This window comes from Macaca thibetana, chromosome 6 (assembly GCF_024542745.1).
Source record: "Macaca thibetana thibetana isolate TM-01 chromosome 6, ASM2454274v1, whole genome shotgun sequence".
NCBI lineage: Eukaryota > Metazoa > Chordata > Mammalia > Primates > Cercopithecidae > Macaca > Macaca thibetana.
The window spans coordinates 34,763,310-34,790,644 of record NC_065583.1 but is presented as its reverse complement, the minus strand read 5'-3'; the positions used below and the strand labels follow the sequence as shown (position 1 = coordinate 34,790,644).

At 39.3% G+C, this 27,335-nt stretch overlaps 1 protein-coding gene, 1 long non-coding RNA gene and 1 pseudogene across 11 annotated transcripts in view; 1 reads left to right on the top strand and 2 right to left on the bottom strand.

The window, feature by feature from the left end:
- The window catches only part of PPP2R2B (protein phosphatase 2 regulatory subunit Bbeta), a 487,138-nt gene that overhangs the window by 253,574 nt on the left and 206,229 nt on the right, over nucleotides 1–27,335 (bottom strand). For 4 of the 10 annotated variants that reach the window (XM_050794011.1, XM_050794010.1, XM_050794014.1 and 1 more), the window contains one exon: nucleotides 26,774–26,967. The exons of 3 other annotated variants lie outside the window; for them this stretch is intronic. In XM_050794011.1, the coding sequence (XP_050649968.1) occupies nucleotides 26,774–26,967 (194 nt within the window). Of the gene's footprint in view, nucleotides 1–5,349; nucleotides 5,435–26,773; nucleotides 26,968–27,335 lie in introns of those variants that run through there. 3 more of the 10 variants (XM_050794017.1, XM_050794015.1, XM_050794016.1) reach the window with 2 other exon arrangements.
- LOC126956784 (keratin, type II cytoskeletal 8-like) overlaps nucleotides 1–27,335 on the bottom strand; it is a 320,724-nt pseudogene that overhangs the window by 148,015 nt on the left and 145,374 nt on the right.
- The window catches only part of LOC126956816 (uncharacterized), a 272,284-nt gene that overhangs the window by 141,679 nt on the left and 103,270 nt on the right, over nucleotides 1–27,335 (top strand). The gene's annotated exons all lie outside the window — the stretch shown is intronic.

Genomic DNA, 27,335 nt, shown 5'->3' with positions numbered 1-27,335 from the left:
TACAAATGAGTAAATAAAATGACAGTTTATTGCTATTAGTGCTAACAAGGAAAGAGATCATGTTCCACATGAGTTCCGTGTTCCACTGCTGTCCCCCTAGTGCTTGGCACATATAATGTACATGTTGACTTACTATTGAATTTACCCCATAATCTCAATTCTGGAAGGGACTACAGATAAATTTGCAAATGTTACAAAATATGGATTTCAAAGACTAAAATCACAACAATTTATTAGGGCAAACAGTACAAGAGGGTACACTAACAAAGTTCTGATTTAAGTGCTTTTATTCAATCTAGTGAAGGGAAAATGACAGTAATACATCTAAGTCATGCAAAAAGGATTCAGGCTTCCTTGAAAAGGATTCAAGTGGCATAAAATGGTTTGTTTCTCCACAGCAATTTACATTTATTAAAATAGATAATAGGCATAATCATTGCTTCATCATGATTTTAAGTGATCCAAATGCCTCACTGGGATAACCTGCATCATTATTGCTTTGTGGTACGAGGTGGATCACAGTCTTTTCTTTTTACTTGATGAAGGATTAAATAATTTTCTGTTTTAATGCCATGGTTTCCTTTAAGAATTGAAATATACTCACTTTCTCAAATTAAATAAGTGTAGGCAAAACACAAGGTATACCCTTTCTAAGGAGTCACTATAATCCCTCAAAATCTCTATTGTCAGCTTTGATGCACCCCAAAAGATCAAAGTGCCTTGCTCTCTAAGATGCATATCTCAACAGAGCAGCTGTTACATTTCAAGAGATTCTTCATTTTTTTTTTTAGTGATAAGCTTACAAGTAGTAGTTAGTGATACAGGAAATCTTACGACACCTATGGAGAAGTTGTAAATTTTGCAGATGGGGTCAGTACTCTCTGGATAATCATTAAAAGTCTTGAGGTCTAGGAGAGCGTTTGGAGCATAATTTGACCTCAATTATGTGTTACATGTTTGCTGAAGAAATGGTGATGCTTTGAGAAAATTAGCTATTTGAAGCATGAGACCAGAGTGGAACTGAAAGAAAAAAATTAAAATTAAAGTGGTTCACTTATCAAAAAGCAAAGCCACAGAGAAAGGGGACCAATAACAGCATCCTCTTCATTCCCTTTTGATTAAGGCTGCAGGCTTATGAGGGGACAGGAAGCTGGGAGAATCTCAAGATAGGAAAATGCAGTCCTCAAATGCCACAGCTTAAGTGGAATGCTCCAGCCTACTGTCTCCAATGGAGAAGAACAATCTACAGATTGACAAAGCCCTCTGTTTACACTCCTGAACAAATAAACTAATTGTGCCTTTGTTTTTAACCTAACAAATCATAGCCTGACTACAGGTCATTAGTGACCATTAATATGTGAAACTGTTTGCATTTCACTAGTATATCTGAATAACAGTCTTGCCTTTCACACTAGCTCAGTCAAGTTTCCAAAAGGAAAGCCCTGTTATCAGGCCATGAGCAGGACTTAAATTAACAATTAGCCTCTGGAATTGAACTATGATGCAGAAGAATTCATTATTTTGATTCATTGTGGTTCCACCTACTGTAGAACCAGTCTTTGCCTTTGTAGTGGAGACATGCTCTTTGTGCCAAAAGATTGTGTGACCACCTCTCTCCAAACATTCTCAACAATTCCCAATGACTGCTAATGTGTTGGCCAGCAACATGGACCTGCTTACAGGACAATTGTACAGACTGTCCTAAGTTCACAATACGATGGCTGATTAGAGTTGAGATAAATGCAGGGAGCACACTGGGAATTATCAGAAACATAGAAGTGACAGGAAAAAGGTCTATTTGGCAAAAAAAGTGGAGGCAGAGTAGAGAGTATGTATACCTGAGTGAACCTGGTAATCTAGAATTTTTTAAAGTGCAATTGGAGCTTTGGATTATCTGCATTAAGAGGCAAGAGTCTTCAAAGGAATTGGATAATTGCCAAGCCTCCATTTCATTTTGTGCTGAGCAGTCACAGAGGGGCATGGAGTGATTAACAGAGATTAAAGATCTTAGGAATGTTTGAGAACTTTCTAACATAGCAGTTGCCATTTAGGAGCAAACCCATGGTCCATCTTATCTAATGTTCTGTTGCTTCAAAAAATGTCCCCTAGGAAATGCCACTTTTGACTACTAATGTGTTGAGGTCATAGAATTAGAGGCATTGCTAACAAATCAAGAAATGGCAGCCCATATATTGCTGCAATCATTTTTACTTTTTATTCCGGACTAGCTACCAACCACATGATTCATGCCCCAGTTTAAAATGCAGAATGATAGTATAGAGTTCCATGTAGTTTAAAAAGTCCTTTCAATCCATTATCCTGCTCATCTTTTATCAGCTTATGAAAGCTAGATTATGAATAGTATAGTAATAGTGCAAAACACAGGTTCTAAGTTAAACTTGTCTGTTTTCAAATCCTGGCTTTTCTACTGCTAATAAGGTGACTTTGAGCAAGTTTCTTAACCTTTCTGAGTTTCTCTTTGCTTATCTGTGAAACAGATAATAATGGTGCCTACCTCAAAAGGTGATTTCAAAACCCTAATTAGGTAACTAATGCATGGAAAAGGCTTAGTACACTACATGGCACATAATAGTGCTCAATACATATTAACTGCTATCATTTTTTTTCCACCAGCGGCAGTATCCACTATGGCCACCATCTCCATCTCCCACAGAATGATAAGGAAAATAAAATATCTAAGATAGACTTTTTCCTAAAGTCACCCAATTACTAAATAACTGAGGTGGGACTAACCGTCGTCTTGACTACCATTCTCCCTGCTTGGAATACTTTTCATTCTTCTTCCCTCCTCCTCAGCCTTCAGGTCTCAGTTTAGCCATCTGCTTCCTCATGAGCCCTTCTTATGTCATTTCACAGTCCCTTGTACTTCCTTCATCAGAGAACCTCTCATTCTGCATTATAATTGCCTGTTGTCCTGCATGTGTCCCCTACTAAACCACAAGTTCTTTAACGGTAGAGACCAGGTCTATATATTAAACTTTTGCATCCCCAGCGCCGAGTACAGCATCAGACACATAGTAAGTGCACAATAAATACTTAATAAGTAAAAGGATGGATGCCAGACTCTTTATTACCAATCTGCTGACACACATTAAATTATTATTTTGCACTGGAACGGATTTTAGAAAATCAGAGAGAGCCCTACATGGCTTCATGTCTTATACTGCTCTTAAATGATCATAATCTCATGTCAAAATTCAAGGCAATTTTAAAAATACATAATATGTTACATATTTATGGGGTACATGTGATATTTTATTACATGCACAGAATGTATAATGATCAAGTAACAGTACTTGGGTTATCGATCACCTTGAGAATTTATTATTTCTTTGTGTTGGGAACATTTCAAATTCTCTCTTCTAGCTTCTTTGAAATATGCAATACATTGTTGCTAACTACAGTCATGTACTCTATCAAACATTAGAATTTATACCTTTTATCTAACCGTATATTTGTATATATTGACCAACCTCTTTTCACCAAGGCTGTCTCAAATTCTAATAGATTCAATTTCTGAAGAAAGTAACTAAACCTGTGAAAATGACACCTTGAAGTGACTCTTAACATTCTATTAAAACACAGACGTGTGTATACACACACACTCACCTTGTACCTCATACTTATCACTAAGCTGTGCATAATGCTTATATAGTCACCAACCCTCAAAATTTGGAGAAGGGCACTGTCTTTGTACTTTGAAGGGATTTTTTAGAAACATTTGGACTTGATGAGGCACAGTGAAAAGCAGATATTTATCCTGGCTATTCTTCACAAGAAACTCCTGAAATTTGGAATCTGAACTGTCTCTCACAGTTTTTATGTTTTTAGAAATTTTGAGTCTGATAATAACACAAGTCATAAAATTTGACCAAATAACAAAATACTTTTTTCTCCCTCCATCTTGGAGGAGGAATAAGGGGCATAAAAGTTGGAAGCTCCAGGGAAATCTACTCAAAGCTATTCAGTTTCATCTCATTAAAGCAACATCATCAAGGGCAAACCAAAAAAAACTCAAACCCCAATCAGTATTATATTAAAATGCACTGAAAGTGTTACTTAGTTGGTAGGAATGAAAAAAAAAATCGAACATTGAAATTACAACAGATATAATTCAATTGGACCAGACAGCAAAAGGTAATTTTTCAATAGCAAGGGAAGAGCTGAACTCTACCTCACATCACCAACATTATTTAAAAACAAACCCTGCTCTTTTATTATTTTATATAAAAACATTAAGAAACGTCACCTGCATGGAGTCTATATAAATGTATAATGCTAACATTGCATAGTTCCCTTAGGACACAAATGCCTCACACATCTTTATCCATAGTCTGGTGGAGAATATTCACAAACATATATGCATACACATATGCATACACATACACAATATACATACACATACACACATACCTGCTTTTTGTTTTCTTCCCTTTTTGATCTGTGACCACCTTTTACATTTCATTAGCTCTATGATAAAATATTTATCTAGAGCCTTTTTCCCCCTTCGTTCCTTTTATTAAAGGGAGCTCTTCTCTTCTGAATGTTGTACTCTTTGATCTGTCTCAGGGTTCATACAAACTCTGTTACAAACTCCACCTCTAAAGAGAATCTCTGATGATTCTTTTTCTTAAATCAAACTACAGTTCTTTTGGATTAAATTTTATTTTCCATTACCACAAAACATAGCCAAATGTGGAGGCTGTAAAGCTAAAGCCTCACCACACACTGTATTGAGAAATGAATAAAAAAGCCTAGCAGAAGCCTCCATGCTGCTTCATCCAAATCAAGTGTAACTACTTAGGAGTTAATAATGAAAGGACTTTAGAATATTTGATACAGGTGAGAAGTTGTTTTTTCCTACACAGTGATTTCTAGATCTATTTTCTCATGGGAAATTACCCGTTCAGTGATACTTTTATTTTTCGTTATATTCAAAGTAAGATGCCCATATTGTCTTTCTTTGCCTCTTGACCCCAAAAGCTCTTTTTCTTTGTTTGAGCAGTTAATACATTTACCTTGTTCTCTAGTTTATTCGACAAACCTAATATCAATAAAGCAGGCTCTATTCTTGTTTAGCCAACACTTTCTCTCCTGGTAATTTTATAACCAATGATAATGTATCATCCCCATGTACATTTGGTCAAAATATGCTCTTGTTCTTAAAACAATAAATCAAATTATGCTTCCTATGTACAATAATTATTTTAAAAATGTAAATTAACTTATTTGTGTCCCACGGAACAACTTTTAAGCAATTGGAACTATTTAACACTTCTATACTGCTACTTTATCAAGAAGAGTAGGTATAAATAATAATACGAATACCTTTATTTCCATAGGTGTTTTCATCTGGATAATTCATGCTTCATTATTGTGCCACTATTCTCTGTCTTGGGTTCTCCCTTGGCTCCTGTGACAAACATGGGGTTCAGATCCAGACTCCAGGAGGTAGCGATGCTTCAACTTTTGGTAACATACAGGTGCATTTACACACTCTCTACATACCCCCTACCATCTCTTTGGGAGAGTTTGCTCCTGGCCCGTCAAAATCCAGGCTAACAAGGTAACACAATCAACACTGTAAAAGCTCCCTTGCCTCAGCCCCATCGACCTGAAATGAACTGTCTTCTCACTTGAGAAGACAGACGTAGAGCCGTGGGTCTCAAAGTGTTGCTCGTGATCATCATCAGCAACAGTAGGATTACCTGGAAACTGAAAAAATCAAACTCACAGGCCTACAGACCTATTCTAAGCTTGACGGGGTGGAGCCTGGAAGTTTGTCTTTAACAAACACGTCAGGTGGTTCTAATAATGCACGTTAAAGTTTGAAAACAGCTGCTGTATGGCATCTAGGGAGTTTTGAAGAGGCTGTAGTGATTAGGAGGGCTGGCTTCATATAGCCAAAGCGGGGTCCTGTGGACAGGATACTCAGTGTTTGGGGTAAGGTTTTATGGTGCAGGGCTAGGAGCAGTGGGTGAAAGAGAGGATGCTCTGGTGCAGAACAACTTTTATGCAATAGGAACTATTCAGGAGCAGAAGCAAGTCACCTCACTCATTAGAAATAGCCCCCTTTCTCTGAAAGAGTTCAGAAGTTAAGAGGTTATACCCTATGAGAAGCTATGAACAAGGTAATATAAGAAGAAATATTCAAAATAAACATGTAAGATTAAAAAAAAAGGCCTTAATGGAAAGCTTCAACACACCACTAATATAGAAAAAAAGGTTCATAATTAATCCATTATTGTTAATTTTTTAGTATCTTAAAGTTATTATCCTTAAATATCCTGATGGTGCATGGAGCAGATAATGAATTTTATTTTCCTCAATGCTTTATTTCATATTCAGAAAAAGGCAGCAGTTTGTTTAGATTGACACAAGAATCCAACCTAACAGATTATGTTTGTTATTTAAAGGAGATCAAATCACCACCAGCCAGTACTGATACTGGATCAAAGATTAAGGTTAGTGTATTAACTTATTTGTCCTCTGTTTTGTGAACAACTGTCTTTCAACAGTAATATCTTAAGGCATATACATAAGTGTACTAATATTAATGAAAATACAGCCTAATATCATTTAGCAATTACTACCTACTATGTTTCTGGGACTGTCCTGAGCACATTACAGGCACTGTTACTTTTAATACTTACAATAGCCTTATGAGGTTAAGCACTGTTATCTTCATTTCACAGATGAGGCACCTGAGCTTAGCGAGGTTAAATAACTTGCCCAAGAACTAGTAAGTGATGGGGCCAGGATACAAACCCAGTCATCTCCAGAGTCTGTTTTCTTGACTACTTTTTTTCACATTATTCTAAACTCTAGGGTTGGGAGCGTAAAAGTACACATAGTCCATTGCAAATAATGCTTATGACCACTTAAGTCATCTAAAACTACTAAAAACAACCAACTACTCATTGAATGCTTAATCTGTGTCAGGGACTGAACTAGCCATATACAAGTATTATATCACTTAATCCTCACAACAACCATGGAAGGTAGTTACTACTATTGTCTTAAGTTTACATAGGGTTAACTGCAGTAAGAGGATTTAAGTAATGAGCCCATCTTTTTATCAAAGATTTCACTGCTTACATAATAAAATGGAAATGAGGCAAAAAATACACATAATACTCAGTAAATGTTGCTTTTCTGTCCTTATGTTAGTTTCTGGGGATCAGAATCGTGTTGGTGATGATCAATCCATTGTTTTTCTTACCTATTTTCTTGCTGATTCCAAATGGTAGATATCTGTGAGTTAGATATTTGGGCGCAATATACAGCCATGACATAGAACTAAATCCATTGGCTTTTTCTTTATTATCACCAAAACCCTAGCGCTTTAAGGCTTGCACCACTGTCCAGGAATGTGGTTCCAGAGACTCTTCCACTTGGCAAGAGTAACAATGAGTAACTTTAGGAATGAGACACAACCCTGCCTAAGCCCCAAAATCAAAGGTGTAAGGCACACCAAGTTGTTCCACCCAAAGAAACTTGTGCTAAAAATGTTAGTGGTCAATGCCTTACAGAGAGTCAGCAAGCAGATGCACTTTTTTCCAAGACTGTAAGATTTCATCTAGTTAGGAGTTTATTGATTTATCTCATATTCTGATATCACAGAAAGAGCTTGGTTTTATGAATCAGTCTCTAAACCTCAGTCTTCTGTCCACCATAAACTGGCATGTGATCATAGGCAAGTTGATTAACTCCACTGGATCTCAGTTTTCTAACTGAGAAAATGAGAAGAAAGGCAATTTACTCTTTATGTTTGTTGTGCAGAGTAAACAAGAGCTGTGAAAATACTTTGCAGAAATACAAACCCCTCCACAAGTACAAGATGGCATTACCACTTTATATAACTCCTTCCTTGCCTAATATTTAGCTGCTAATGTATCAACCTGTTTGGTGAAGTTGGTTTACTGATGAACTAATTTAAAAGCCAGAGGAAGGGGGAATTCTTTAGAGTTGAAAACTATCAGCAGTGCCAAAGACAAGTGAACTATTTGATCAGTTGTTTTGATGGTTAAGAGAGTAAAATATGACCTGGGTAACCAAATAATCTGCATGTTGCAAACCCCTGTGACATGCAACTTAGAGATCTAACAATCCTGCACATGTACTTCTAAACCCAAAACAAAAATCTTATAAAAAGAAGGAGTCAAGAGCCAGTAAACTTGGCAAACCCCCAGATAAGTTCATGTAGGTATGAAATAGCCTGAGAAACCTTTCTGTGAAAGCAACGAGGAATATCACTAAACTACCATGTAAATGAACAGTACATAAATAGCAGCTCAACAACATGGGCTCAATGTAGCAAAGATGCCTTTGGGTTTCTATTCAAATTTCAAGGTGCCAAGTCTCTTGCTTGTCTACATTAGAGAGTAGAACATGGCCTATCTGTAGATTAAAACATCAGGGAAAGGAGGTAGTATGAAAGACAGTTTTGTGTAAGGAAAAAAGAGAAATTCTATCTGAAGTTTACCTTGGAGAGATGAAGAAAATATGGTATTTAGCACTAGTAAGTATTTTTACATCTTATTGGAGAGATTCAACCAAAAGATATAAGAGCAAAGACACAAAAATCAGGAAAACAATTTTTTTTCTGGTGATTTTACCTTTATCTTGGGCTATGGTTTCCTTTCAAGGTATCTAGCAGATTAAAATTGCTTTGTGATGTGACACCACCATTCTGCTTTTCCTTTTACAGCTCTCATCTTGAAATGTTTTATAGGTCCACACAAATAGGTAAAACCAAAGCAATCATGCTATTTGAAGTATACATTCTCCCTGGGCCTATGAAATTTAGAAAAACATATTCACTCTTTCAAGTTGCTAGTTGTGGCTTGAACTGATTGCTTGATTAATCACTCAAACTCTGGCTCTAGACCATCTTAACCATGTTCCCTTTTCAGTATACCAAAAACAGAGGTCATGAGGTTGCTTAGCTCATGAAACCAAGGAAGGAAATCAAGCCTTTGACACAGAAAACACACCACACTTTCTAAAGCCAAGATCGTCTCATGAGTGGATGGTAGTATTCTCCCATGTTTCTCTGACAAAATGTACCTATACTCTGTCACTAACAGCCTCATTGCAATACACTACACTTGCCCAGCTGCCCCATGCGCAGACCTCTCCAGTAGGTCCGATAGTCACTAATCCACTGATTAAACATTTTAAAACTGGCTTTGGCAAAACATGCCAGAAATTCCTTCAGGGTAATTAAAACCACCCTCTGTGTCAATAAACACAGACTGAAATCTTTCATGTGCAGAGGGGCTGGCTCTGACTCACTGGCTCTAGGACATTTTTTCTTAGATGGGTTTTCCATCATTGCAATTGATTTTCACTGACTCATCCAGACCATTGCTTAGTCCCCCTTATAAAATGATTGACTGAAGTAAGAGATATCGTCTTACCTTTCTTGTTGCAGCCAAGAGGTAAGGACCAAAGGGGCTATAAACCTGAGGGTCAGGCTCATTGCCAAAGCCCTTTCACCTAGATCTTCAGGTGAGAGACCTTAAAAAGGATTCTTACTATAGAATCTGACAGTCAGTGTTCACTTATCACTCCTCTTCCAGCATTCAAACTGATTTTTTTTTTTTTTTTTTTTTTTTTTTTTGAGACAGAGTCTCTGTCTCCCGGGGCTGGAGGGCAGTGGCGCGATCTCGGCTCACTGCTACCTCCACCTCCCGGGTTCACGCCATTCTCTTGCCTCAGCCTCCCGAGTAGCTGGGACTACAGGCGCCCGCCACCACGCCTGGCTAATTTTTTGTATTTTTAGTAGAGACGGGGTTTCACCGTGTTAGCCAGGATGGTCTCGTTCTCCTGACCTCGTGATTCACCCACCTTGGCCTCCCAAAGTGCCGGGATTACAGGCGTGAGCCACTGCACCCGGCCATCAAACTGATTTTTATTTGAAGAATTATTAATGTGTCTTCAAAGTAAAAGGAAGAACTCAGGTGAATATTCACTACATTGAATCCCAGAGACTAGTCACATTAGTAGACACTCCATGAATTGCTTCTCACAACAATGGCAGCCTTATTGTTTTTATTACATAAACAATGTATATATTTATTTAAAACTGTCATACATTATAGAAAATATAAAAACAGTAGAAGTTACTTAAAATTTCATCGGCCTGAGCTATCAATACATTTTTGTAGCCATTTTTCCATGGAATTCTTTATCTATGCAAATAAAATTTTATATAACATAAATCATACTTTACACACCCTTTTTATCGTAGATGAAGCTACCTTTCACTTTCTTTAAAATACAGCGTTTTTTCTTTCTTTTGGCTTGCTGCTTTCATCCCCCTTATAGCCAATATTAATAAACTTTCACATAATTTTTCTTATTGATATTTTCATGTAATAACTCATGTAATATGAATGAAGCTTCATTTGCTCAGTAAATACCTGCTGAATGGTTAAATAATGAAAGAACACACACGTAAACACATAAGTGAATGAAAGAACAAATAATCAATTATGATCTTAATTAGCCAGTACAGTTTCTAAGTGATTGCAGAAATCCAAGATCACATCTTTTGACATCTCTCCTGCATCTTTTTTTTTTTTTTTTTTTTTGAGGCGGAGTCTCGCTCTGTCGCCCAGGCTGGAGTACAGTGGCCGGATCTCAGCTCACTGCAAGCTCCGCCTCCCAGGTTCACGCCATTCTCCTGCCTCAGCCTCCCGAGTAGCTGGGACTACAGGCACCCGCCACCTCGCCCGGCTAGTTTTTTTGTATTTTTTAGTAGAGACGGGGTTTCACTGTGTTAGCCAGGATGGTCTCGATCTCCTGACCTCGTGATCCGCCCGTCTCGGTCTCCCAAAGTGCTGGGATTACAGGCTTGAGCCACCGCGCCCAGCCTCTCCTGCATCTTTAAACTTTAGCTGGGGTAGGAGGACCTGGCTTTACGTGGTTCAGAGAGATCTGCAAGTCTAAACTCCCAAGAAAGGAATATGTAACTGGCTGCTGTCCTAACTAGAGAAATGCTATTAATCTACTCTCAAACTGAAATCAAATTAAAAAACCATTTACTAAGCACCTGTGTGCCAAGAACCGCACTGTCCTTTGTTCGGTAAACTAGAGGGAAAGATGTGGTCACTGTCTTCCTGGAGTGTATGTCTTGTTGGGGAGATGATGTGCAGGATCTATGTCTTTAGGTCTAGGTATCTGAACTTGGACCTCAGTTGCCACATTCGTGAAATGGGGAAAATATCTATATGCTCATAGGATTGCTGTGGCGATCAAAGAACTTGAAGAATTCAGGAAAAACTTCACAGGAAAATGTGGACTGGAGGCAGGCCTTGTAAGTACCAGGGAAGGGGAAACAGCACACAGAGAGGCAGGGAAGCAGAAATGACCTGGAGTAGTCAGGGCCCAGCACAAGCCAGTCTTAATGCTTTGAAGATCAGTTAGGAGAGACTTAGAAGATGCGAGGAGGACAGGCAGGAAACATGAAAGTTTATAAGCACAGGAGAAAACTGAACAGACTAATCTTCTTAAAGGGTCAAAGAAAGGAAATTTTTTATTTTTATTTTTATTTTTTTTGCCTTTTCAGCATTTGCCAACGTCTGCATCAAGGCCATTCATGTGAGTGACTCAAAGGCGACCTGCTTGTCAAGTAATTGGAAAAATTAAAAAAAAAAAATTAAAAAAAAAAAAAACCCTGGCTTGCATAGTGGGCTCAAATCCAAGTTTCTAAGACTTATAGGAAAAATTCTGATCGGAAAATTTCCATCTCAAATTGTGCTGAGGAAGCTTAAGGACTGAGTAAGCATGTTGGCAGCCGAAGTACAATACGATAATCAGACTGCTTTTGCTTTTTTTTTTTCCTTTTTTCCACAGTGCACAGAGATTTTCAGGTCCGGGTGGGTGCTTAGCAACCTATAGAAAAATATATCTTGTTCACAAATGGAGCTGCACCCAAAACTTCCCTCTGTATCGTATTAAGTGACCAGAGGGTCCTGACTTCTAAAACATAGTATGTCAGTTTCACCCAGGCTAATCCTACAGAATGGGAAAAGGGATTAGAAGTTAGTCATTGCAGGAGATGTCAGCTGGAAGCACTAAACTGTCCTAATCTCTTCTGATAGTTCAGGGTTCTAGGGAAGCTCTTCTCTGCTTGTCATATCTTCTCCTTTTAAACTAGCACCATTAATGAATTCCAGGAATCATGTCCCTACGGATCTGTGCTACTCTAATTAATCCCACCTACATTTGGCTCCAAGACCGAAGAAGAAGAGGATGAAAAGTAGATTTTAATATTGCACCCCCAAATCTCCACTGAAACTTGGAGTTTCTAGAAGATGCTTTAACACTTTTAGTCCTCTGAGAAGGCAACTGGGTCACCTACTAACCACCACAAATATTTATCCATTAAACTGCCCATCCATCCATCCATCCATCCGTCCATCCTTGTAAATTTTATGTGCTACCCTGTGTATAATTTTTAAAATATTGTATAAACTTTTTTAAATTAAAAAATGCCTCAAAGAGCTTAATTTTTTTTTTCAATACCCCAAGACACTTCAGAGAGGAACAATGTTCTAAATAAATACTCAGGCCAACTGAATTGAGATTTCAAACTGACTCCCAACTGTAATCCCCAAAGACTGCTGAAATGCAGACAGCCAATATACTTTGACAGTGGACTAAAAGTCACTCACTGAAAACATGGATAGAACAAAAGGGAAAAGGATCATAGCAATTACAAAGGTATTCCTTGGGACAGAGATTTCAGAAGGGCATTTATTCCTATCATCTAGAAACATAATCATTCATACCATTTAATCCAGTAATCCTGCCTTTAGAAACTTGTTCTAAAAAATAACCAAAGACATGACTTAGAGTTATGGTATTATTTATCTATTTCACAATTATTACAGCAATATTGGAAATAATCTAAACTTCCATCATTAGGTGGCTGGTAAAATTATGGTTCAACTATAGAATGTTAACTACAGTGGTAATTTATAAGATCTGCACTTTTCATTTAGATTAAACAATAGTGCCAGTTTTGGGAGAAGACTAGAGATGTCTGGAAGTCACAAGTCAATGATAGCTAAAGTCTAATTTTTTTCAGATTTGCCTGGGTTCAAATTGCGTTCAACTACACATAGTATTAACCAAAAAAAAAAAAAAAAGTTAGCACAGTTTTCAGAAATGTCAAATTTGTACCCCATGAGAGACTAGCTCATTAAACAACCATCCTGGTTGTCATACTGGGGCAATCATTCTTTGAAGTTACCTACTCACCAGTTTGAAGAAAATTAACATTTCTGGGTCACCAGGTTCCATATACTCATCTACAAATGATGCCCTGGAACCATGAAAGTAATTTTATTTAACATAGGTGGGCAACTGAATCCCAGGGAACAAACTACTCACCCATGTGCTTAATGGCAGAGGCTGAGAACTGAGCCTGCCACTCCTCTCAGAAAGGGTCCAAGTACCTGGAGCTTTGGGGGGTAGAAGGGCAATGGGATCAAATTAAAATTCAATGGCTGTATCTTTATGAATTTTTTTCTGATCTTCACCCCACGTAAGTTCCCTAGGATAAACTTAAGCACCTTGAAAATTTGTGACAATGTGAGGTGGAGCAAAATATGCATAGAACAAATGTAGAAAACACCTACAGTAATTACAAAGGTATTCCTTGGGATAGCCATTTTAGAAGGTAATTTATTCCTATCATCTAGAAACATAATTGTTTATACCATTTAACCCAGTAAGCTACTTTTAGAAACTTGTTCTACAACATAACCAAAGACATGATTTTGACTCTATAACATAATCAGATATATTATTTACATATTTCAGAATTATTATAGCAAATACTGAAAACAACCTAAACTTTCATTATTAGGTGACTGGCAAAATTGTGGTTCAACTATAGAATATTATAGAAAATGCTAACAGTTTGCATTTGGGGCAAAAGCAAACAAATAAACCCTATATAGGATGCTGTTTTGCATATAATTCTAGCATTCTCCATTCATCTCTTACACACACACACACACACACACACACACACACACACTGAGTGAGCCTGGAAGGAAATATAGCACATCAAAAATGTTTATAATGATTGTCTCTGGCATAGCTAGAAGGAAATTTGATTTTCTCTTTTAGACTTTTCTGTACAGTCAAAATTTTCATCAATGAACATGTACTTTATTCTCTTAGAGGATCTCTTCCTTCTCCTTTAACAGGTTTCATATTCATATTCACATGTGTTTTTTTAATGTATCTATTCCCAATAGAATGCAAGGTCTGTGAGAGCAGGGTCTACATTTAATTTTTTAAAATTTTATACCTAGGTTTTTTAGCATAGTGCCTAATATATAATTAATATTTTAAAAATAACTGCTGAGTGAACTATTGGACAGACACTGATTAGAAGGGATATGACTATGTGTGAGGACTCTAATGAGCTGTCAAACATTCTGTTACATCTCTAATCTCCAGCTCACTTGTTAAAACAACATGCCATCTTCCTTGCATACTTTTGCCTCCTAGCATCACACAAGACTCTGCCTCCAATGAGGAAAGCCATTGCCACCCCTCTCTACCTGCCAGCATCCCACCAAGGCCCCACCTTCCCACTTAACCACTTCTGGTGAGGTGAGCTTCCCTCTAGCACTTACTGCAGCGACTCACTTGCAAGATTAACATTGTTTGGACCTCTACTAGGTTCCCAGTACTTTTCTAGAATGGGGGTCAGCAAATGATGGTCTACAGGCTACTCCTTGATTTTGTAAATAGAGTTTCACTAGAATACAACCATGCCCACATACTACAATGGAAGAATTGAGTAGCTGGGACAAAGGCTGTATGCTCAGCAAAGCCTAAAATATTTATTATCTGACCCTCTACAGGAAAAGTTTACTGATCTCTGTTCTAGAATATCGACACATTTTTATAAAATGGAGATAATACCAAAGTTTCATTCTATTAGGATATTCGTAGGCAATATGAGATCCAAAGTATATGTCCAAAAACTTTGTACAGAAAAATTACTGTATTGTACCTCAGTTTGCTCTTAAGAACATATATTTTTATATCAGACATACCTGCATTCAAGTCCTGGATCTGCTGATTGATACTGGGAAAAATGACACAAATTCTCTAAGCCTCAGTTTTATCATCAGTAAAGTAGAAATCTATTTTCTCTTTCACTCCATAAGTGTGTAATGAGTGAACCAGATACTATACTAGGAGATGGATAAACAATGGTGAATAAGATCTAAAGTCTCACCTACTTCAGCTCTAATTGTACATACTTTTGACAGTTGTTGTGAAGTTGAAATTTTATATATATATATATACACACACACACACACAGATACATATATATACACACACACACATATATATGCACACACAGGCATCTATATAATATATACATCATATGTAGTATACCATAGATACATAATACGTAGTATATAACATAGAGTACATCCGGAATATTTAACCTGATTCCTGCTACATTGCAAGCACTCAGTATATAGTGGCTCTTCCTCATCATCATAATTACAGCAGAAGTCCTTTTAACAGACCTCCAAGTAGCTGACTCTCCAAGAAGAAAAAGTGCCTTCCATTCTTTCTGTAAAACAGGCCTACAACATCCTTTATAAGTACTCACAGCTAATTCAGTAGGCTAATCTCTGGTACATAGGCACACTTCTGCTCCTTCAGGTTGAGTTGCATATTTACTGAGAGTCATTTGTGTTTGTTTCCAAGTCTCCTGATGCCAGTTATACTTGTTATTTAATTAAATATCATGGAAGGTGATGAGAGGAATAGTGTAAAAAAAAGGATGGTTGTTTCATATGAAAAGTCAGTCGAAGAATTTCAAAAGACTTGACAAAGAATCATCAAATTAAAAGTAGGAGATACAAAAATTGGGGAACAATCATAAGAATCTAGAAGGATTCTGTAGTAAGATTGCTTCTGTGATATCTATGGTCTTGTTCAACCTTAAGGAAATCAAAATTGGACATGGTCTTTGTCATTTGGGGTATGGTTCATGCAAGAAAAATATTACAACCCCCAATCACCAATCCATACTCAAAGGTAAGGCCTTGATTCTTCATCTGGCCTTTCATTGAAATTAATAAATTTAAATGGCATGTTATTTTTTGTGACTCCTTGCCTTAACTTTTCAAGTTTACTGTCAACTATTGGTCCCAGAGAGGGATTCTTTTGTATTTATTTATTTATCACATATAAATAATAACATGTTGCCTCATCCCCTGCCATATTTTTGTAGGCAAGAAAACATTCAGCAAAATGAAGTGATCTGCCCAAGGCCACAGAACTAGCATAGCCAGAGGTGTGTCTAGAGCCAGGTGGGCTCTGATTCCACCACCTTGGCTGCCTCATAATAATAGAGAGATAAACAGGACACAGTTTCACACACCCTGGCTTCTGTGGTTAATTATGTTTTGAGAAGAACTGAGTGTCACCTGCCCAAATAGATGGAGAGATGTTTGAGAACAAGACAATAGTCATACTTTACCATATGCCCCAGCACATCCTACATAGCACTTGGCAATAAATAATTTTTGTTTGAATTGTTAAATTTTCTTTCCTATTTTATAATAGTGGAAGAAATTGGGGCCTTCCTGGTTTCTGAAAAAGTTACGTTCCCTTGGAGTTTATAACCCGCTCCATGGAGTATAAAATAGCAGGAGAGAAATTCTATTGTGCCTGTCAGATCATGTCATTGAGAGCTTAACCTCATTGATTGGCACTTGCTCTTCCCCATCAGTGTGGCAAGATGAGCAGCACCCTGCTCACCAGATGGTTATTTGTTCCACCAGCCACCTTTGCTGCGTCCCTGATTCACTCCAGCCCAGGACTGTCTCCAGCATTCATGCTGCAAGGCAGCTCCTGCCAACAACTTTGCCAAATGGCTCCTCTCAAAGTCATGGCTGCCCAGACAGACTGGCTCCTCCATCTGCAGCAGCTTTTGGCAAAGAGAAGTTTCTCTTTCTGGCTCTGCCTCTTGGCTGCACCAGAGCCTTCTTGCCAGAAGGATGATTTGTCCCTGGAATTTCTGGGGTCATTTAAAGCCTATGGCTGTGTTTTCCCAGTCTCACCCCTGAGTTGAACATAGAACATACCAAAGAGACCTAGATGATCACAAATACAGAAATGATGCCTCATAGAAACTTAGAGTCAGAAAAGCCTACTGTAGAGAGCATGCCTTCCCTCCCCCATCTTCAACCTCATTATAGTAGATTAGGAAACTGAAGCCCAGAGAGTAAAAGTGACAAATTATGGTAGCAGGACTGGAATCCTACCCAGGTCTTCTGACGTGCATTCCACATTACTGTTTACGATAGTGTATTTTGCCTTTCCATTTTCCCCCAGTTCATTTTCAAATCCTTGGTAGAAATTGGACTCTTGTATTGATTGATTCAGAAGAATATTTTTTAGAAAAATGAATCATCTTTTCTCTATCAACATCATAACTGTTCTTTTAAACAGGTGTTCATTTACTACATTGTGATGAATTTTTGCCAAGTTTAAGAATACAGGGTTTGGAATCAGACAGACCTGGATGTGACTTCTGTTTTACTCACCCTTGTGTCACAATGGACTAGTAATAATATTATTTTGCTTTAACTTTTCATTTAAAGGGGGATAAGAACAGTATCAGCCTATACAATTAAATTGGACTACATGAGAAAAATATTTTAAGGCTCAAAACCTGTACTGGCACACAGAAAACCCTCCATAACTACCAGCAGTCATTATTAATTATTAACATTCAAATCCACAATGGTTTTGGGAGACACAGTACTGGGCACATATAAATAGGTAGGTCAGGTATTCTCATTCTCTGCATTAGCAAATTCAGGTTCTTTAGTTTACATTACTGATCCACAGTTACACAGAAAACAAATCGAATACCAGAGATTTCTAATTTTTTCTTGCCGTTTTGCTAAGAAATGGGAACTGTCATCTCAGCTTTAAAGATAATAAAATCAGGAAGGAGAACATTTAAACAAAAACACATATACACATAATCACTGCAGCATCTTATGTAATATAAAAGCTGGAAACAATTTTCTATCCACAGGGAACTACTAAATAAACTGTGGTACTGTCATACTATAGAGCACTGTGCAACCATTAAAAGGCATGAGACAGATGTAGGTGTTCTGATACGGAAAAATCTTGAAGAAATATTACTAGTAGAAGAACAAACAAATTGCAGATAAAACAGGCAGTGTGTACTCATTTATGCAAACATCCTCCCCAACTATATATCTCTACCTGTATATTTAAATGCATGAATAGAAAGATGGCTCTGAGAAAGTCTACCAACTACTGATAATGGCAACCTTTGGATAGGAAAGTGGGATGGGCATGGGATGGAGGGTGACTCATGCTTTATCTACTTATCATGCTTGAATCCTTTTAAGTAAGAAAGAATGTAGTATTATTTGAGTTATAAATAAAAACATAAAGGCAGAGGGAAATGTGAATTGCAATAATGCAGTTGGAATGAACCAACAGACCTCCCAACTTGAGTGTCTCTAGCCCTAACCTGACTTCTACAAAGCTACATGAACAATGTTAGTCTCACTGAGTTTCCTGTGTGGCTCTCCCACTGTGGTAAGGTCCTTCCTGGTGGTATTTTGTACTTAGGGACCCAAGTTCTATCTTTTAGACCACCTGGGAACTCTCAGCAGCATCTTGCTGCAATATTCTGTATTAGAGACATTTACAGCTTTGCCAGCCTCTACACCCTTGTGTGTCTGTAGAAGGACACCAAGTTGATGCGTCTACATTAAGTGGAGGAGGCGGCCTGTCATTCTGTGACCACTTCAGGTTCATTACTTAACAAGGATCCATACCAGTGTGATAAGCAATGCTTGATGGAGGAGGTTTTCAGTTCCCCAATATTATGGATCAAATTGTACCCCCCCTTCACCCTAATCTAAATGTTGAAGCCCTACCTCCTAGTGTGACTGTATTTGGAGATAGGTCCTTTAAGGAGATAATTAAGATTAAATGAGGTCATAAGGATAAGGTCTTATGGGGCTAGTGCCCTTACAAGAAAAAAAAAAAAATGCCAGGGATTGCTCTGTTTTCATACTTGCACACAGGAGAAAGGCCACATGAGGACCCAGCAAGAAGTTTGCTATACATGGGAGGACAGAACTTACCAGAAACCAACCCTGCTGGCACCTTGATCTTGGAATTCCCAACTCCAGAAATGTGAGAAAACAAAATTTCTTTTGTTTAGGCAACTCAGTATGTGACGTTCTTTTAAATGCAGTCTGAGCTGACTAATACACCAAGCACAAAGGCCAATACACCTGAAACACATCCTCCTGCAGGTAAGGTACTCTTCAGCACACTCTGTCCAACAGACCCCATCCTTCTCAGGTTAAATCCTGTTCATAGAGGCCCCACTAGATTCCTAAACTCCACACATCTTTTTTTCCCCTTACACACAGACCCCTCCTTCATTTAACATTTGTTGTAAGCAATCAAGTCTTTTAACTCTAAAGCACAGAAGTGAAAGTCTGACTTCCCCCTATACATGCACACACCCCTTCCCACTACCCAGGATGACCCTTTCTCCAAAGAAAACTATGAACATTAAATATTAATATTTCCCACTATTAACTCTTTCCACAGTGAACTTGGAGAAGAACTCAAAGGTTCCTGGGTTATTTCTGACAAAGTCCCTAGTGAACTTATAAAAATAATCTGTGTTTTCTGTGATATAGTTGTATTGGAGCTGACGTTCAGCCTGATTCTAGACTTCTATTGGAGAGGCAAAAGAAGGAAATTTGGTGGTAAAGATGACAAGTTGGGTGAAAGCAAAATCATCTTCTTATTAATGGAAGATGAGGAGAACCAGCTGGAGAGCCACTCTGGCCAAAGTGAGGCCTCAGACATCCACATATTTGTGTGCAAAAGGACATCTGCCATCCCACAGCTGCCTCTGTCATACTCCTCTTGCTGTGGCCCAGGCAACTATATGAGTTGTCATGAGCTGGGGAGAGTGGGTGCCTAGATGGCCCAGTGGGATCATCTCAGCTCAGCCCGGGAGCTGCATGCTTACTGTTCTACATCAGGGATGAGTGACATGGAGAAGGCTATTCAAAAAACTTCCAGCTAGTTCTCACATCTTCATTGCTCAATTCCAGAAACACTTTTTTTCTTTTCTTATTATAGAACAGAAGAAATCTACAGGAGTAAGTCAGCTAAGGATTCTGTTACTGGGTCGGATAATTCAGCTCCCTCCCAGTGGGATAATGGAAAAGGCCCAGAGATGTGCACTGCTGTGCTAGGAGAAGAAGATGGATCAAGTAAATCCAGCAGCACTGAGTAGGCACCAACGGGATATATGTGGAGGGTGGAGCAAAACTTGCATTTCCCCAAAAGATCCTGAGCAGCATGGGTGGGCAAAGAACATGTGCCTAGAATCCACAGAGTCATGGGCTCTAATCTGGTTATGCCACTTACAAGTGAGTATGTTTGTAATACATGTGTGTTTGTTATGCAAGTTCCTTTGGTTCTCTGTACCTCGAAATTTCTTATTTTAAAAATGGGGTTAATGCAACCATTCTCTCTGGGTTGTTGAAAGAGATTAAATGAGTAAACATAAGAAATACCTAGGAAAATGCCTGGGATAGACTGTACTCATGATACCTTAGTTTCTTTCCCTCAGCTAAGTGTCTAAATTGGACGCTTATTTCTTCTTAAATGCAAATGCCAAAGTCTAGGAATGTCAGTCTACAGCTGTGCTATTTTCATTGGGCATTATCAATATTTTGACAGGACTGGCCTAATATTATTCACCCCAGGATCATTGGTACATTTCTGACCAGCACTCATAAATGGCTTGGGATTGCCCCTGGGGACCTGGATGCTAATAATGAATACTTTCTAGTGATTTTCAATGCATTCTGGTTATTATGTTTAGTAGCAGAACATTTCCCATCCCCAGAAAGGTCATTTACAGTAGTGTAAGGCAGCTACTTCTCACCTCGCATTTCAGGTTTCTCTGAGAACAGTGGAGAGCTCAAACATTCATCCATATGCATTGGAAATAGCATTCTGATCTGGCATTTGCATACAAATACCAAAGCAACTTAAGGAACTATGAGGCAGCTCTCCATCATATGACACTACCCCCTTTTATTTTTTCAATGCCTTCCCAGCATCTTCACATCAAAAGCCATTCTCATGTACTTTCCCAGCTTTATTCATCATACCTTCCCTTTTTCTTGAATTTGTGTGGAATGGAGGATGGAGGAGGAACCTTTACTTCCTCACTTTTATTCTCTGTGGCCCTAAAAACCTAATGTATTTCCCAAATCACTCAGATCTTAGGTTTGGAGACGCTCTAAACTGAACTCATCCAAGACTGGACTCTTCTTATCCTACCACATTGCTGAGAAATGGCCATATATTATAGTATTACTTGAATAATATCAGTGTGTAGTTAGTTATGCTTACCAAGGCCCTATTCTATTGTGAGGTACTTTTTTGCTACAATTTCTTCATACCAAGCCAAGATCCGCTTCCTTGTACTTTCTCACTCATTGGTTCAAGTTTTGCCCTGAAATGCTCTTATCTGAGGCATCTCATCTATTCATACAGTTTTAAGTACCTTTAATATGCTGGTGATGTTTAATCTAAAATTTATTATCTAGTCCAGGTCTTTCTTTTGAGCTTCAGACCCAGAAATACAATTGCCTACTTGCAAGTCTCACTGTGAAACTAGATGTCTCACTGTCTTCTCAAACTAATCAGTTTTCAAAGTCTGTTTCCGCTTTCAGTGATGAGCCCCATTACGCATCCGTTTTCATGGCAAAATTCTGGGAGTCATCCTTGACATAACCTTCTCCATCTGCACCCAATCATATCAAGTAAGTGCAATGCATTCTTTCTCTATTATGTATCTTAAATCCATCTAATTCTCTCCATCTCTACTGCTGCCACCATCCTGGAGCACACCATGACCTCCTAATTATCTCCCACCTTTCATTCTTTTTCATTACATGCCTGGCTCTCTAACTCCTACATAGCAGCCAGACTAAGCTTCTAGAAGAACAAATCTGATCATGTTTCCTTCTCCCTTAATGACTTTCCATTCATCTTTGGATAGAGTCCAAACTCCTTGTGGTCAACAAGGCTTGATGTGATCTGGTCCCTGAATACTTCTCCAGTCTTTGTTTCCCCAACATTTTATTATGAAAATTCAAACGGACTGCAAAGTGGAAAAAAATTACAGTGATTATCCATAGACCTACCACCTTGATTTAGTCATTAACTTTTTTTTTTTTTTTTTTTTTTTTTTTTTTTTTTTTTTGAGACAGAGTCTCGTTCTGTCACCCAGACTGGAGTGTAGTGGCGTGATCTCGGCTCACTGCAACCTCTGCCTCCTGGGTTCAAATGATTTTCCTGCCTCAGCCTCCTCAGTAGCTGGGATTACAGGCATGCACCACCACAGCCTGCCAGTGATTAACATTTTATACTTGATTTATCATATGTCTATCCATTTACCCATCCCTGTATCTTAGCATTAATCTTTCTTGCTTTTGGTACATTCCAAAATGAACTGCAGACTCCAGTCTCATTTTTATCACTCTTTTCTCTGCTCCTAGCCATGGTCATCTTTCCATTCCTTGGATCAGTTAGGCTATTGTATCGCTCTGGGCTATTGTACCTATTGTCTCTTCTACCTAAAATGTTTTCAGGTCTTGTTAATTGCAGATTCATCCTTTGGTTCACAGCTTCAGCTGCCTGAGAGGCTGTCCTTGAACTCCTGATCTAAATTAGATTCACCTTTCCACCTTATGACCCCAAGCATCTTCTGCCTTTCCTAAATATCACTTGTCACAATTGGTAACTATACATTTATTTGCAAAATTATTTGTCTAATACTGTCTCCTCTGCTAGATTGAAAGATCCATGAAGACAGAGACCTTGTCTGTATTGGAACATCCTGTATCACCTCTGCAATATTTGTTGAAAGAATTAAAGGCAGAATGAATCAATAATTGAAAGGAGCCACTTGTAATAGTAAACTTGTTCTTCCTTTAATATGTATAAACAAGACAGTTTTTTTAAAAAGGCTTCTGAGGGAAGATGGAACCCACTTGTTGCCAGAATATAACCAGCAAGTATATTAAGTAATAATAACAACTATAATGAATTAAGGGTAGGCTTTGTACTAGGCATATCCCAAGTGCTTGAGTGCTTTCTCTGCATCAAATAATTTTTCTTTGGCATAGGTTCTATTGTTATTCCCACTTTCCAGCTAAGGAAACCAAGAACAGGGCAGTTATTTTAAAATACCCCATCTATGTAGAATATTCATTCTATCTGTGGCCCCATTTGAAAGTAGAAGATTAATCTAGAAAACTCACAGGCTGCTATAATGGAGACAGGGTTTTACTTGGCTCTAACTGAAGCCTAAAAATATAGCAGGAAACCCATATATAGAGAGATTTGAGAGATGAATCCCTGGTTAGGAATCCTGGATTTCCATATCTTAAAAATAAATAAATAAATAATCAAATCATTGTGTTGACTTTATTTTTGTGGGAAATTTCAACCCCACCCAAGGCCCTTCCTCTATATAACCCCATACACACACTTCATATTCTCCCTGCAAAGGATTTTATGCCTGATGGCAACACAGCTTACACACCAAGATAAAATCATTGCAATCTTTCCCATAATAAGACCTGATTGGAAGCTAAACAAAAATGAAGCAGTGCAGAATTTCCTAGTGGGAGAACCTAGCCTTCAGACACTGGCTTGAGTTTGAAGACAAGGTTTTCCATTCAATGTGTGACTTTTGGCAAATTGGTAACATCTCCAGTCCTCAGTTGCATCAGTTACCTTCTTTGAAAATGGAAATGATAACATCCATTTAACAGAGTTTAGATACATTGAAATGCTATACATGAAGAGCTCAGCACAGTGCTTGGAACATAGAAGATGCTCAAAGATGTTAACTTTAAAAGAGGAGGAAAGATAGGGAAAGGTAGGGGAGGGCAGTAACTTTCATGCTCAGAATTTTTAAAAAAAGTCCTAGGAAATTTATTTATTAAATGCACATCATGCATTCTTCTGAGAGAGACAGAGAGAGAGAAAGAGACTGAGAGAGGGGAGCTTGGGTGAAAGTGTCCTTTAGCATTTGCATTGCTCTTAGCTGGATGAACTTGCCTGCAGCCACCACTTACAATGCAAATTGAGTTTAGAGTCCTTCACACTAACTACACAGCAAAAACCTTTCAGCTTTAAATAGAACACTGCAATGTGGAATGATCTGAGCAAACGGAAGAAAAATTCAGAAATACATGTGAAGGAGATATTTTGGAGGAAAAAAAGAACAATCTGACATAACTGAGCAGATAGGAGGAAAATGTAGAAATATTAAAGGAAACAGAAAAGCAAGATCTATAGAAGGAGCTAGAAGCTAATTCCCTACCCAGTAAGTGGGTATAAGTTAATAAGGGGGAAGAAAACTTGTGGGGCAAGTCCCCAGTGAGGATAATTTTAACAGAGTCTTTTGATCTGGTGCTCTTTCGAGGTATACTAACACTTCTTAAGGTATTCATTGGAAGAACCGGGACTCTTCCCCCTCTGGCAATAAAATTGCATGAATCTTCCCTGAAACGAATAGGTCAAAACCATAGGGAACTTCTTGCTCTATCTAACTTCTGGTATTTACATCGTTTAAGTTCTCTTTTCCTTTTCTTTCCATACCTTCTCTAAGATCAGATTTTAAAACCTGGAAGCTTCTGTGAAATAAAGGTTTGTTAGTTTTAAGTGTGTTTAGTATGTGTATATGTTTGAGAAAGAGAAAGAAATCTGAGAGGTTGATTCTCACATACCAGAAAGCTCATTGCTATAAACTCATATCTAATTGTTGACTACATGAACCTAGATATTCTATCCAGAATCAGAGTTTTCAAAAATGGAATAAAAATAAGAACAAAGGTAATATCCAGGACCCTGAAAACAATAAAAGAATGCCATTTTAAACTGATTTCTTCACTTCACAGTTGACACTCCTATACACATAGCTCCACTCTGGTCATTTTCTCAGCTTGCTAAGTTTCTCTTGCCTGCATAATGTAATATACAAGAAAACACGAAGGCAGCTTTCTTTCTTTGTGGTTACAAACAGAAAGAAATTTACCCCCCAAAGCCAACAGATCCAAGGCCAGCTTCTCTCTTGGATGACATGCTTAGCTACAGAGTTAGTCATATGCTATCAAGTCACTGAGTCAGTGACAAAGCACTAAGATTGAGGGAGAACGTCTTGCAATCAGGTTGCCATCATGCACAGAAAAAGAATCGGTAAGTATGGTGCTCTGGATAGGGGAGAGATGGACTGCACATCTTAAAAGCCATCTCTAAGCTCCTGGAGGCCAGAGCTTACAACTCTGCTTTATCTGTCTAGCACCATGGGCATACTGGGCTTGATGCTCTCCAAAAATGATGGCAAGTTGAGAATATACTTTCAATAGCACTGGGCATTCCTTCTATCTAGAACTTCCAGGGATGTTTATAGAAGATGCCACCTTTACCCCCAGATGTGTGTGTGTCTTTTTATTTCTTTCAGAGTTTGAACTATTTTACTCCCCCATCACATTTCTCTAGTAGTCTTTTGATTTGATTAAATATTACAGAAATGTTAGCATCCAAGAATAATAATTTTAAATGAATACAACTTGCAACATTGTCCTAAAGAACTTCCACATACATTTTCTCGCATGGATATTACAATGTGATAATGCAACACTTTGTAGGAGTGGCTAAGGATAAAAGGCCTACAGGTAGAAAATGAAAGCAAAAATGCAAAAGTTTTGGCATTGGGGGGAAAAATGCCTCTACTCTCTATTCACACACAAAAGGAAGAATGAGATTCCACCTGCTGACTTGCCCTCCCTGCCCGCACAGCACTAGGGCTTATGTCAGAACAAGCTGGGAGAGAGGGAGAGACGACAATTTCACCTCTTGGCAAAGCTCAGCTTGCTGAACCCTCTTGCTTTCTGCTGGCTGTTGATTCAGCAGAAACTACTGCTGCAGAATTCATAATGGTGATTTTTAAAGGCCCCACCGATCGCGTTGCTCGCCCCACGTGTCAGCCTCATTCGCTGGCCGCTAGAGCACTATTTCCCCAGCCACCTTTTTATTTTTGCTAATGCACTTCCAAAAGGAAAGACGTTCGGCCGTTTGCAAAGGGCCTTTGGGGTTTTGATTGTCTGAGCAGGTAACCTGGCCGGCCGGGGAGATGAATGGGCAGGAAATGAAACCATGCCCTCCCTGCAGCCACTGAGAGACATAACATCGTTTCGCTCAGGGAGGGGGTACCAAGGTCCTACTGGGCCCCTCCCTTCTTATCTCCCCCCAAAACCCCTGCAAACATCTCGGGCAAGGGATCATCTGCCTTCCTGGGGTCATCTTTCTGGGCGAGAGCCCCACCCTGAAAAGCCTAATCCCTGAGGGCCATTTTAACTCCCGTGGGCGCCGGGTCCACCTGCTGCTGAACGCCGGGCTCGCCTAGCGGAGCCCGGATGGATGCGGGGTGCACTGGCGGCTGCCGGGGCCAGCCGAGCCCCCGCCCCAGCCCCAGGGCCCGGAGGAGTCTCCGCCACTACGCGCCCAGCTGCCCACGAAGCACAGTGATCCGCAACTTGCGCCCGGCCCCAACGGCGGAATGCGGCGGGGCTGGCGTTACCTTCGGTCGCATAGCTGTGGTCGCGCAGGAAACTGTTGTTGATTTTGCGGGTATCAATGTCCTCCTCCATTGACAGCAGGCTTACTTGCGTGGGAACCAGAAGCCGGCAGACAAGTATCCATGATCCCTCCCCGCAGCCAGTCTCACAGGAGAGGGGGGCAGGGGAGCCAGTGGGACTGCACCATGGTCCGAGCCTGAGGAGGAGACGGGGAGGCGGAGAGAAAAAAAATAAAAACCCGGCAATGGAGCTGTCACCTCCTCCACTCGGGTTCTGCGAGGCTGCGGCGGCTCCTCCCGCGCGGTGCGCTCACTCCAGCTCCAATTCCCAGCGAGGATGCTGCGCCTGCCTCCGCTGCCTCCGGGTGCCAAGATGCGCCGTGCCCCGAGGGGTCTGGTCCCGCCCGCCCGCCCCGGAGGCGCTCACAAGCGGGTCTGGGGAGATGCCCAACAGGTTCCCCTCGTTGGCAGCCGCTCCAAAATGCAAAAAAAGATCCCTCCTCCCCCTGGGAGAGCGGGCAGCCGCGACAAAATGGTGCCTTTCTGGACCCGAGCTGCAGTGGCG